The 14,173-nt window shown below is 34.8% G+C and overlaps 1 protein-coding gene across 1 annotated transcript; it reads right to left on the bottom strand.

Moving 5' to 3' along the window:
* Positions 1-1,545: 1,545 nt before the first annotated feature.
* On the bottom strand, positions 1,546-9,923 carry LOC121158237 (butyrophilin subfamily 1 member A1-like). Its single transcript, XM_040982896.1, has 6 exons — positions 9,860-9,923; positions 8,482-8,502; positions 4,305-4,325; positions 2,639-2,665; positions 2,217-2,243; positions 1,546-2,063 (listed from the first exon to the last, which is right to left on the bottom strand). The coding sequence occupies exons 1-6, from the start codon at positions 9,921-9,923 to the stop codon at positions 1,546-1,548; spliced, it is 678 nt and encodes a 225-aa protein (XP_040838830.1).
* Positions 9,924-14,173: the final 4,250 nt, after the last annotated feature.

Below are 14,173 nucleotides of genomic sequence, written 5' to 3'. Positions count from 1 at the left end.
TTTTCTTTCCCTGTGGACACAAGATGGTGGTATAAGATCTCTCTCTCACATTTCCTCTCCCTGTCCACTCTATCCATGAATATATTCTTCTGTGTGGATGATCCCTCTGAGGAGACTGGGACTGAGGTGTGACAACCAAGCCAAGAAAGATCAAGACACAGGGGATGCAAGGCTAATGAAGAAATGCACACCTTATTGAACTCAACAGGGTATGGATATACTAGGCAAGTTACCTAGGCAACTGCTTAAAGCCCTTCTGAAGATAGCCAACAAGGAAATGAAATAACAATCACTGTAGTAGCAAAGGAGTAAATATGTTTTTCAGGAAAGGATTCTAGCAATCAAACCAATTCACTGAGCAAGGGGATACACTCGGCTACATGCAAGTAATGAGAAAGGAGGCACAGGACGGGTCTATTCATTCCCAGTCATGCTTGGCCAGCAAGGCAGCCACAGTCTCATGCAAGAAGTCTGCTTTCTGCTAGCACTCTCGGTCAGCTGAAAGTGTATGAGTTATGTGATCCTTGGCTTTCTGATAAACTGAGTCAGAGCTGCACTTCAATACCTATGGTTTCTCATCTTTTAAATAAACTTTACAAAAAAAAAGCCAAATCAGCTAGAATATAAAGGTTTATTTCCTGTAGAAAAGAAAGTTGGTGTTAGGCCAGAGTAGGTACAATTAATTGTCAAAATTTTAAACATTTCATCTTTTCAGTTATCTAGATCATACTACACACTGATAAATATTCAAGTTACATAAATTACATCATATATAATCAACAGAAAAAGTAAATAATAAAAGAAGAAATAAAAGTTATTTCCTTTTAAGGGTAAATCCAGAGGTCAGACAGCACAATTAAGCACATACTGAACTATTCAGGATTTAGTCACATCCAGCAGAAGCAGATAGGAATATAATTATTTTTAATTTTCATTTTTCATGATACACTTTTATTGACTCATGGATTTCGTCTTCAATCTTCCCCATTTATCCTCTGTCTGGATTATTACAATAATATAGTCTTTCAAAAACAGTCAAAAGTACATCATTCTCATACCTAAGTGTATCATGACATTGCAGGCATAGTTATAAAAAGTTCAGCATCCTATTGTCAAGATAAGCTACTCAGTTTCATCAGCAATCCACCTATTTTCACAAGTAAAAATGCATCCTGCAATGCATATTCATTTCATGGTATACATGCCTCCATTATACTGTTCCTTTAGATGAATATATTTTTATACCTGTTTATGTATGAATTTCTTGAGCATGTGTTTGCATGAAGATTGCCTTATATCAGACAAAACAGCCTCTTTTGAAGGATATAAAAAGGCTGTCATAGGGAAAGAATTCAATTTTAAGCAAGAGAAAAATCGACATAAAGCACAATCAGAAATCTGTGTCCCATAGATGCATTATGACAAGAAACCAATAAAGATAAAAAAAAATGCTTAGCTTATGTAAAACTGTAATCATTAGGACTCAAAGTCATGATTTTGTGAAAATGGATACACTTCTGAATTCCTGGATCACTCTGTTTTCATTCAGTGCACAATAGTCAATGAACCCGAGTCAGAGTCCCAAAGCCTGAAAAGAGGTCTTAAGATACCTTGGAATGTATGCTGGGGAAAGGAGAAAATATGAGATCCATCAGTCATATTGAAGAATGACACATCTCCATCATCATAATCCAGGAAAATCCCCACTCTAAGGGGTTGCTCTCTTAGAGTAAGAAGAGTTTCTGGGGAAGTGAGAGCCCAGTATTCCTTGTTGTAAAGCCTAATGCCCCAGAAACCATTCTGTGGGGACATTGTGACTCTCTCCTTCCTTGTTACATTATCCCTACAAATCCCCAGATCATAGGAAACCGTGTTTGTAATGTCTACCTCCCAGAAATATCTCCCAGAGGTGATTTGCAGCTCGCCCAGCACACAAGGAAGAGAACTGAATCTCTGTGGGATGTCAGGCAAGGTTTGATCCTCTTCTTGCCAGGTTACACATCTTCTCTCTTGAGACAGTGAGAGCGCAGGATGGGCAGTGTCCACATCCAGTGTCACCGTCACTGCAAAACAAGAGGAGAATCATGTCTCCCTGGAGGGTTTTAGTAGCCCTGGTCCAGAGTGTCTCAAGTGTTTGAGAGATCCAATGGCCCTAACTGTAGTCTGTCAGACTACATAGAAAAAACAGGGTTCGTTCTAGACCATCATGGACTCACCGTTCTGGAACTCTTCTTTCCTCCAATCTGAAAAGAATATAACAACATAAGAACACATCATGTGAAAAACAAAATTATCTGGTCATAATTTCCTGGTTTAGTTAACACTAAAAGCAACTGAAGAAAATATTCTTTCATATCCTTACACTGCATGTTACAGCCTGCTAATTACTGCCTAAATTGGAAGCTGGATTGGAAGCAGAAGAGTTTGGGACGAAATCAGCTCTCCAGTATGAAATTCAGATGTCCCAAGTAGTAACTTTATTCTTTTGGCCAGAACATCTACTGCTTAAAATTTGTAGTATTGTATTATTTTTGAGAGGTATGTGTTGAGTTTCTTTCTTTTATTATGTTTTTACATTGAATATGCCAACACATAACATCTTTAATAATAGATCATTTGTAGAATCCATGTCACTTACCAGCATATAATGCAGCTTTCCTCCAGTCTGCAGGAGAAGAGGATAGGACATCATTATTTTTTCCCTCTGTATTTTGTCCCTTCTGATGTCACCCCATATTTTCTCTTTTTCTCCTCTATACCTTCTGTGCCTTTTATTTTGTTGCCTCTATCATTTGTATTTTAAATTTCAAAGATATAATGATGAAAATTATCAAGTAGAAGAAACGCATGCAAATTAAAAAATAAAACTTGATCTGTGTGTAACCATGGAATGCTGATATCATGAAATAAAGATAAGATTAAAAATGTAAAGAAGAGAGGTAAGAACATAGAATCAATGATTTTGCGTCTGTTGGATATTTAGCCAGGAGAAGAATTAGTGAATCATTTAGCAGCTCTCATTCTAGTTTTTAAAGAAATATTTATTCTGTTTCTGATAGTGGTTTACCTAATTTACACCCCCATCAACAATGTGAGCTCTTTTTTCTACTCAGCACGTCAGTTATTATTACATTCTTTTTTGGTGTTTTTGACAACTATTTTATATCTCATTATGATTTTGATCTTCAACACCCTAATAGCTAATGATGCTAAAAATCTTTTCACACATTTTGATCATTTTTACTTTTTTTGTAATTCTATGTTGAGGTCTATTACCCACTTATCAATTGAATTGTTTTGTTGTTGTTGTTGCTGGTGGTGGTAGTGAGCTTTTTATGTTTCTGACATATTTACTGTTTTTTTTTAAGATTTATTTTATTTTTATTGGAAAGTCAGATATACAGAAAGGAGGAGAGACAGAGAGGAAGATCTTCCATCTGATGATTCACTCCCCAAGTGAGCGCAAAGGTTGATGCTATGCCGATCCGAAGCCAGGATCCAGGAATTTCTTTCAGGTATCCCACATGGTGCAGGGTCCCAAGGCTTTGGGCCGTCCTTGACTGCTTTCCCAGGCTACAAGCAGGGAACTGGATGAGAAGCAGGGCCATTGGGATTAGAACCGGCGCCCATATGGGATCCCTGCACGTGCAAGGCAACGACTTAAGCTGCTAGGTCACGCCTCCGGGCCTGTGACATATTTACTGTTAACCTTATGTAAGAAAGGAGGTATGTGCTCCACTGGTTTATTATGATATTTAATAGTATTTGCGATAACTATTTATAACAACAGATACAGAATCAACCAAAAAGTCCATTATCAGGTGAATGAGTAGTGAAAACATGTGATTGCACACATACACACACACAAAAAAAATAATGAAATATTGTTCAATCACAGAATGAAATCTTATCATTTGCAGCAAAATAGATGGAACTGGATGTCACTATGCCAAATGAAATAAGTCAGATACAGAAATAAAGCTATACAACTATTGCAGATGTGAAAGCTAAAGCAACAAAACCAACAAGAAAAATATCAGTATGGACAGAAAACAGTGACTACTAGGGGATGAGATGAATAGTGGGAATGTGTTGGTGCTGGACTGTCTGACATTATCTGTACCAGCAATATGGGGTACACTTAAATAACAGACTGATGGAGTCATGGTTCTTTACGAAGGAATATACCATTGCAGCAAAATGGGGGAAATCTGTCAGGGGGTGGGAGTTCGGGGGGAATCCCAGTGCATACAAAATTGTACCAATAATTCAAAAATTAAAAAAAATTATGAAGAAACCCATACCAAGAACATCATAGTCAAATTCTGCAAAGCAAAATGAAAGGGAAAATCATGAAGCTGGTCACATGAAGGGACTTGAAACATTTCACCCAAAGTGTATATCATGAAAAATCCATGTGTGGATTTTGAACATTTTTTGCATTAAAATAAACATCTTTTAATTCTAAAAGAATTAATTGAACTGTGTGGAAGTCACTGATTTCCACAAACACAAATAAGAAATCTTAACAATAGTGATGTGGTTGTGGTTTATTAAAAGTGATAATGTATCATCCCATAATAAGATTCTAATAAGGGAACATGAGTATGGGATATATGGAAGTTGTATGATTTCATAATTTTTATTTTATACATTTAGATGTATTCTTAAAGGAGAAGTTTATTTCAATATTTAAACAATAAGGTAATTAAAAGCTAATAAAGCTTCCCACTCTCAAATTTTGAAACACTTGAAGATTGTATTTTGGGGTAGGGGACAGTTTATTTAAATTTAGAAAGATAATTCGCAAAGTATTTCATTGCCATTTAGGAACATTTTCTTTCATTGCTCCATCCTAATTAATTATTATTGATTTTAGATAGGGGTCAATAGACAAGACACAGCAGAATGGAACAGTATGAGAGAGAAAAATGACTCACTGATCATGAATTCAGCATATTTCTATCTGAGAGAGACTATGTCACCATCCATTCTAATATTGCTGTAGCTCTTTGATAAGGACTAAACCCACTATAGGTATAGGAATGAGGGTTCTGATAATAATTACTTACAAAGCTTGTACTGAGTCTTTCTCATATCTGAAATAAAATATACAAACATGCATTCATGAGGTACATTTTGTTAATCTTACATGGAATAAGCAATATAAATTGTATATCTATATATTTGTAGAGACCATATTGGTTCACTAAGCACTGAAACAAAACTCTAAATATTTCCAAAGGAAACTTCTATTAGAATAAATTTATCTAATATGCAAAGATATGAGAGTTAAATAAAAGTGTGATTCATAAATCTTATAACACTGAATAAAAACATCAATTTAATTTGGAGTAATAGATTTGACATCTATAAATTCTTTTACCATAATACATGTTTTCAACAAATATTTCACATGACTTATCTAATTTTTATAATTTGACATTAAATATATAGAAATATCCAAGAAAAAGTCGATTTTCAGATGTAGCTTTTCAATAAAATTTATTTAAATTAATGAGAGAACTGCTGGTAAAGTAGTGGACAGAATAAAAAAGCAATGGTTATTATTGGAAAGGCAAAATTACCAGATAAAATCATGTGAAAGTATTTAATACTTTGTGTTACTTGAAAATATGTGCAATTGATTGGAGTATAATATGTCAAGGCTACACTTACTGTTAGCTTATAAAGTGTTTCAACTGCAATAAATATAGAAAGTTATGTTAAGAATAAGACAATATCTTAGGAAAAATGAACACTTTCTACAGATTATGTATTTTACACAATGCAAATAAAGAAAATTTTGGTTGAGTGGAAGCAACTACCTTAATCTAGATGTAATCCTTTTCATCTCAGGAATTAGTAACAATGCTATAAGACACAAGTGGAAGACAGAAGCCTATTAGAATGTAGCACAGGAAACAAAGGGGATGAAGGCATGTCAGGTGAGAGGATAAGAATGAAATTTCATATAAGAAAAGCTTAAGAAGCAAAAATGAAGATAACTAAGTAAGAAATGTGTAAGAAGCCAAATGAAGAGGAATAAGTGCTTGAACAACACAGTGCAATCATAACACAGAAGTGGAGATCATGTGACTGAGACAAAAAATATTAAAAAAAAAACCAATCTAACACTATATAAAAAAACATAAAAACTGACATATAAATCAAAAAATTCCAAAATGCCGAACTCATGTTAATGTCAACATACCTTATCAACATAATCAGATTATAAATTACTAAATATAAATGTAGTAACTTTTGTTCTGAATAACAAAAGTTTTATTTTTTTTTTACATGTGAAATATTAAAAATCTTATGTAGGATGGTGGCTTAGGTTCTGGCTATTCAATTTCAGACTTAGCTCTCAGTTAATCTACTTGGGAGAACAATAGAAAATAGCCCAATTCCTTGTCTCCATGCACCCCTGCCAGAATCCTGGATGGCATCCCAGACTTCTGATACCAGAATGGGTCAGTCCCATTTATAACATGTATTTAGGGAGAGATTCATTGATTTGAAGTGTTCTGTCTCTCTATGTCTCTCTAAATCAATCTCTCTGATTCCAACTCCATTTCTCTTTCTCTCACATTTTTTCTATGTGTAATTTGACTTTAAAATAATCATTAAAGAAATAAGTCTTGCCAGTAGTTGATTACTGGAGCTGAGGAGTGGATGATGAAAAGAAAAATGAAAAAAAGTCTATCTGAATGCACAATATTTCAGCTAAACCAAATGAAAAGTTTATCACAGTAACTATGTAAAACAGAAAATTTCCTTCTAAGGCCTCTTATTTTTGGCAGATACAACTGTAATCCAGTCCATAACCACAGGCATAATTCAAGACTAACCATAATATTCAACAAGTGTGATGCTTGAAGAGCACAATACAAAGAAGTGTAAATGAAGTCTAAAGCAACAATCATATCATAAAATTTCAGTTTCATTCGTATACATTTTTTGTATTCCGCATTGATGGCCATTGACGACCATGTATTGGACAAAATATGTGATATTCATCCTTTAGAGACTGGCTAACTTAGATAGTAATATTGATTTTCATTTTAACAATTTTTAAAGCCATCATTTTATGCTGCTATAGTCAAGAAGGCACAGGTGTTTCCTATGCTTACTTCATTTATTTGTGATATTTCCAGGAGTGATATGGCTGAATCATATCACAGCACTACTTTCATGTATATGGTGAAAATGTGTTATGGTTTCTATAACGGTTGTATAGGTTTACATTGCCATCGAAAGTGGAGTAGTATACCTTCTTCCACACCCCCTTGCTAACAAGAGTCCATAAAAAATATAGCTGTTTTTTGGTTTTTTTTTTTTTTGTATAATTGCCATTCCCAATTGGATGAGGTGAAAACTCATTGTGGATTTGTTTGCACTTTGTTGATGCAACATTGTCTTCAACAACATTTCATGAGTCTGTGGACCATACTAATTTAATCCTTTGAAAAAGGCTGTTGATCTTCTTTGCTCTTTTAATAACTAGAGTGTTTGCTCCACTGTTGCTCAGTTTCTTGGGCTCTTTACAGATCCTGGATGTTCATCCTTCATCAATTGCATAGTTTGCAACTATTTCTGCCATCCTCTCAGTTTCCTTTACTGCTTGCTGAGTTTTGTACTTGAAGTGCAAAAGCTTCATATCTTGGTCAATTTTGCATTTATTGACTGCACTTCAAAGATTTTTCAAAGAATTTATATTTCTATTCTTGAATGAGCTGCAGAGAGACAGCAAGGGAAGAGAAATGTGCAACCCATTTACTGGTTCACTCCCCAAAGGACCGCAACAGCCAGAGCTGGGTGGTCCAGTGTTGAGAACTAAAAGCTTCCTTCAGGTCTCCCATGGGAGAGAAGGGACAAAGTCCCAAGCAGAAAGCAGAGACAGGAATGTAAATTTGAAGAACCTGTCAACAGATGATCATAAAATAAACAGAAATAATCAATGAGAATCAAGCCTTAGAAATCCTACCTTTTTCATGCTGAAGTTTTTCTAAAACATTAAATGGATATTCATGCAAATATGATGGTCAAGATGCATGTAGCTAGAGCATATTATGTACATTGTAATTACATGTAATCAGAATGATAAATACGATATACTGTCAGATGTAAATTTTGAAATGTCATTGTCATTAAAACACAGCATAAATTCAGTTTCTTGATGCTGAGGGATGACAGAGAGGGAAAAGGAAAGAGGCTGAAGAAGGAGTCAATGTTAAATTGAAGGAATAAATGTTAGATTACATGGTGAGCACAATTACAATGCCAGTTTCAAACTTCCTTTGCATAGTAGATTATTTATACTCTTACTGCAAAAATGAAAATACAAAGTGTCCCTATGACAGTATCTTAGTGAATCTGACTGAGTCTTTTTATATACACACATGAATCCTGACAAGAAGGGCCATAAAATAAATGAAGAAATATTATGTGAGAAAAAATCTTGTCAGAGGAACTTACCAATTTCAATCCGTAATTCTTCTAAAAAATAAAATGGAAAACTCATGTAAATGTCAAGACAAAATCAGTATATGAAATGCTAAGTGGAATATGTTATGTTGAGTATCACAAAAGTTGTTTGTTTTCACAAGTGAAATATTAAAAATCTTATGTAGGGTGGTGGATCAGGTCCTGGCTGTTCAACTTCAGATTTAGCTCTCTGCTAATGTACTTGGGAGAACAGTGGAAAACAAATCAAGTCCCTGTGCCCATGCCATCCCAACCAGAATCCTGGATGCCATCTCAAACTTATGATTCCAGCATCGCCCAGCCCCAGTCCTTACAAGTAGTTAGGGAGAGATTCCGTGATTTGGAGTATTCTCTCTCTATTTTCTAGCTCCATTTGTCTCAATCTTCTTCTCTCTATGTAATTTAACTTTAAAATAATCACTAAAGAAATAAGTCTTGCCAATAGTTGTTTCCTAGAGCTGAGGAGTGGATGATGAAAAGAAAAATGAAAAAAGTCAATCTGAATGTGTAACCTTTCAGCTAAACCAAATGCAAAAGCTTCATATCTTGGTGCAAATCCATTTGCCAATTTTGCATTTATTGACTGCACTTTTGAAAAATTTTCAAAGGATTTATATTTGTACACCTGATAGAGCTGCAGAGAGACAGCAAGGGAAGAGAAATGTGCAACCTATTTACTGGTTCACTCCCCAAAGGACCACAACAGCCAGAGCTGGGTGGTCCAATGTTGAGAACTAAAAGCTTCCTTCAGGTCTCCCATGGGAGAGAAGGGACAAAGTCCCAAGCAGAAAGCAGAGACAGGAATGTAAATTTGGAGAATCTGTCAACAGATGATCATAAAATAAACAGAAATAATCAATGAGAATCAAGCCTTAGAAATCCTACCTTTTTCATGCTGAAGTTTTTCTAAAACATTAAATGGATATTCATGCAAATATGATGGTCAAGATGCATGTAGCTAGAGCATATTATGTACATTGTAATTACATGTAATCAGAATGATAAATACGATATACTATCATATGTAAATTTTGAAATGTCATTGAAACAGTGTAAATTCTTTTTCTAGACCCTGAAGTGTGACAGACGGATAGCATAAAGAAATTGACTAAAATGTATAAAATTTTACTGGAGAAATAAGTTTTAGATTCATGGTGAGCACAATTACAGTAAAAATTTCAAAGTTCCTTTGCATAACAGATTTTGATACTATTACTGCGAAAATATGAAAATATGAAGTGCTCAGGTGACAGTATCTTAATGAATCTGGCTGAGACCTTTAACATGCTCACATGAATCCTTTCAAGACGGCCATAAAATAAATGAAGAAATATTTTGTGAGAAAAAAAAAAGCATCACAAAGTCTTACCAGTTTCACTCTGCTGATTCTCTGGAAAATGAGACATAAAATTCATGTAAATGTCAAAGGACATTTTAGTCTTTGTTTTAGTTTTAGTCTTTGTTTTAGTCTTTTGTTTTAGTTTCTGGTAAGAAATAAAGTGTTTGGTTGCTCCCACTTGTTTAAGTCTTAAGACGTTTATTAGTTCATTTACTTGAAAGATTTCTCTTATAACATATTAATGCTAAAAATTCTCCCTAATTCTCCTTTATTCTATCTGTCATTTTTTCCTGTTATACAATGTCATTCATTTTCATTAATTTTAACAATTTTTTAAATTTCTTTTTAAATTTCTTTGATGACCTAATGATCACTCCCTAGCACATTGTTGAGCTCCCATGCATATTTAAATGCTCTAATTCCCTTCTAATTCTTGATACCCTGTTTCATTCTGTTGTAGCACATGAAGACACATGCTATATTTTCACTTTTTTTAATTACTGAGACTTGATGTGTGGACTAATGCATGGTCTACATGGAAAAAAATCATCTACTTATGTGAAAATTGTGTGTTCTGTAATTTTTTGGTGAAATGTTCCAAAAATGTCTGTTGGATTCATTTGCTCAACAGTATGTCTCAACTCCAATGTAGATTTGGTGAACTTCTGTTTGAATGATCTGTTCTTTACTAAGAAAGAGATGTTGGAGTTGCACTCTATCACTGAGTTAGAGTCTATCTGTTGAGATTAGATATTATTTTCTGTATATATCTGAGCAGGCTGGCATTGACATGTATATATTTTATTGTTTTATCTTTTGCTAATTCTGTCCTTTCATCATAATAGATGTCTGTCTGTCTGTTCTTACAATTTTTGGTTACAAGACTGTTTTGCCTGATCTGAGAATAGTTACTCTTACTCATTTCTCTTTTCCATATTATTGATGTAACTTTTTCCAGCCAGTCACTCTCAAATCTTAGAGTATATATAACTTTATTCATGAAGTGAGTATTTATAGGCATCATATAGTGGAGTCTTGGTTTCTACTCTGTTCAGTCAACAAACTTCTTTTTGAAAGGGCGTTTCTGAAATGTCCTTCTGTGTTTCTGCTACTGAATACCAACATTCATTCAGCAGTTGAAAACACATCAAATCCAAATCGAATTACTAACAGGTGTGTTGCAGCATATTTCTTTTAAATATCATCCATACTGTTCAATCCATGCTCCAACTAGCTGATGGATATGACTTAATCTTATTTATAATTAAGAGAGGTTAATATTGAAAGATTCACAAAGGAAGCATCGTATGAATGTCGATTTTGGTTTTATGATTTTATTGTTTTTGCATAGATGTGTTTATTTTTTGCAATTTTTCTGATGTACATACATGCTATTGCAATCGTTATAAGTAAAAGTTGGTGTGAGCTGTGGTGTATCCCTCAAAAATAATATATTTAATTTTTTTCCTCTGGTATCTTTGGAGATTATCTTATTAGAAACTAGACTAATTGCAAGTATGAATAGTTAGGTTGGATTATAAAGATATGACTTAATCCCCTATGATGGATGTGCTTATCATATATATTTTGACTGATATATTTTGACTTATGTATTTTGACAGATATATTTTGACTTACAGAAAGACATAAAGGAAAGAGAATGTAAGAAGACAAAAGAATCAGCTATGTGACAACAAAGACAAAGTTCTACCAGGCAAGCAATGTTGATAATTAAGAGTGAACTATCACATGTTATAGGGGATTCATTATACTAATTCTTTCTCATCATATTCACAAGAACCAACCATCTTAGTATTTTGATTTCAGGCTTATATCATATAAGAAATCTATGAGAAACCTATAGAATTCAAAGTATACAATTTGGAATGTTTTTAGAAGACATTCCCATCAAACTAGTACACAAGTGATAATAAGCAATAATTATAGTGAATGAAATGTTTTACTCTTTTGATTACCTATTTCAATTGATTGTTTCTTACTATTATTTTTTCCATTCTTACCTATACGTTGATACGTTGAGCCTGAAATAAAACAAAAGTTTTATTTGACCCTTATGTCTTATAGAGTAAAGGCCTATTAACCAATCAATAAATCATTATAAACAAGCTAAAACAATTTTCAGTAATTATTAATTGCACAATTTTGAACTTCACCATTCTGTGTCTTAATCTTAACTCATCAACATATGGTTATTAGTCATATTATCTTACCCTAACAAAGTATAAGAACCTTGTCCAAGACTTCATAATTTGTAACTGGGAGACACTATGAGCTTATAAATCATTTTAGTAGAATTATTTTAAAGATTAATTTTTTTTGTAAATTCAGATGTAGACAGAGGAGACACAGAGAGAAAGATCTTCCATCTACTGTTTCACTCCCTGAGTGGCCACAACAGCCAGAAATGAGCTGGTCTGTAGCCAGAAGCCAGGAGCCAAGCCAGGAGCTTCTTCCAGACCTCCATTTGTGTGTAGGATCCCAATGCTTTAGCCATCCTCTATTGCTTTTCCAGGCCACAAGCAAGGAGTTGGAAGAAAAGTGAAGTAGCCAGGATGCAAGCCAGATCCCACATGGGATCCTGGAGCATGCAAGGCAAGTACTTAGCCACTAGGCTACTGTGCTGGAACCCCATAGAATCATTCTATTCTAGACTTATGTAAATGAAGTTGGGTAGATATTGAATAAGAAGTGATATTTATAAACAAATGAAAAGATCTCAATAAAATATTGTTAATAGAGCAATATACTAGAAAATTAGTCAACAAGTAGGTATGGTCATGAACGCAAGAATGATGCAAAAGTCAATTGTCATGTACTCTTACTACTTATTGGATATTACAGTTACTGGTAAAATGTCTGTGAATATAAAATAAATTTAAAATTATGTCTTTTCAAAAACTCATGAGGGCAGAAGCGGAATGGAAAGGGAACAAGTGGGGAAGGGAAGAGTGGTTATCGCCTATACATACAAACAGCATGAATTCTGTTCTGTTTGTATTAATAAAAACTTCAAACTGAGTTTTTCCAAAGTAATAGGTAAGTAGAAGAATGATCATTTTCTTAGATCCCAGAAGTTAACTGGATGCATACTTGATATAAAATAGTAGAAAGTTAAAAACTAGAAACAGAAGAAAATATATTAAACCCAACAGATACTACACATCAGGAAATTATAGTAAATATTTTTTTCTTAATGATGAAATACTTGAATATTAAAGCAAGATGAATCAGTATAATTCAAGTGGTTCTATATCGGGGGTCCTCCCGTCCCATGGAAGAAATCACCCGACACTTGAGAGAGTCTCCAAGGCGCTTTGTTCCGATCTTCCATTGTATCCGTTATCACCATTATGACCGTTATGACCGTTATACTCCCTTACGCTCCAGCCTCTCCCCAGCCAAGCCCCCGCTCAACTGTCAAACTTGTCCAATCAGCTTAAAGATAACAAAGGCACACCAATCAGGGCAAAGGGCCAATCACAGGGCAGGAAATGGTCAGTGCCCCCAACAGCTCCCCCTTCTTGTTTTATTAAGCAAGGGACCGTGCATGTCTTAGGTGTTCCGAGTTTAGGCTCCCCTTACCTGTCATGGGCTAACCACGTGGCTAGGAACGTGGTGCCTGTCTTAGGTTGGTGAAGCCATATCGGATACTTACCCGTCTCTGGCTACCAGTCCAGCATGCCTAGCCAGACTTCTGGGGATTCTCTGTTGTGAAGGGCAAGCACAGCTTGCACTAGCAGCTGCTGTTACTGCTGCTGATGCTGTGCTCAAGGATGAAGCATCCACAGACCCCAAAGAATGATAATTAATAAGATAAGGCCCAGGGCTACTCTACCGGCCCGTTGGTGTGCAAAAGAAAGATCCTTTAGTATAAAATTTGTCCATTGCTATTCCGTGGCAATCTCTACTTTGGTGCTATTTGTGGCTATAATTTGGGATCTTAGTTCCTAAGTCAAATTAGCAAATCGAATGGACCAGCTTCCATTAGGAGATAGCATAGCGGATAACTCTCTGGACAAATTCAATACTCGGGAACCATTGGTGACAATAGAGGGAGTGACACACATTCCAGGTAGACTAAGCACACAGGAGGTCCCCATATGATGGAAATAAGTTGTGGAGTGTGTACCAGCACCGCAGTGCCAGAGCCATTCCAACACTGGTTAAGGGCTCACTTAACTACAGAGCAATTCAAAAGGGAAACATTAGCACTCATGGAAACAATAAACATAAATGGAGCTTTTACACATACATAAATAGCATTATAGATAACATCACGACTGCAATTAACTTTAACATTTTCTTCCCATATTCTAGAACTAT

Source organism: Ochotona curzoniae, unplaced genomic scaffold (assembly GCF_017591425.1).
Source record: "Ochotona curzoniae isolate NIBS_2020 unplaced genomic scaffold, NIBS_Ocur_1.0 contig_3703, whole genome shotgun sequence".
Taxonomy (NCBI): domain Eukaryota; kingdom Metazoa; phylum Chordata; class Mammalia; order Lagomorpha; family Ochotonidae; genus Ochotona; species Ochotona curzoniae.
Note: the sequence above shows the minus strand (reverse complement) of the source record. Positions and strands in the feature narration are given on the sequence as shown.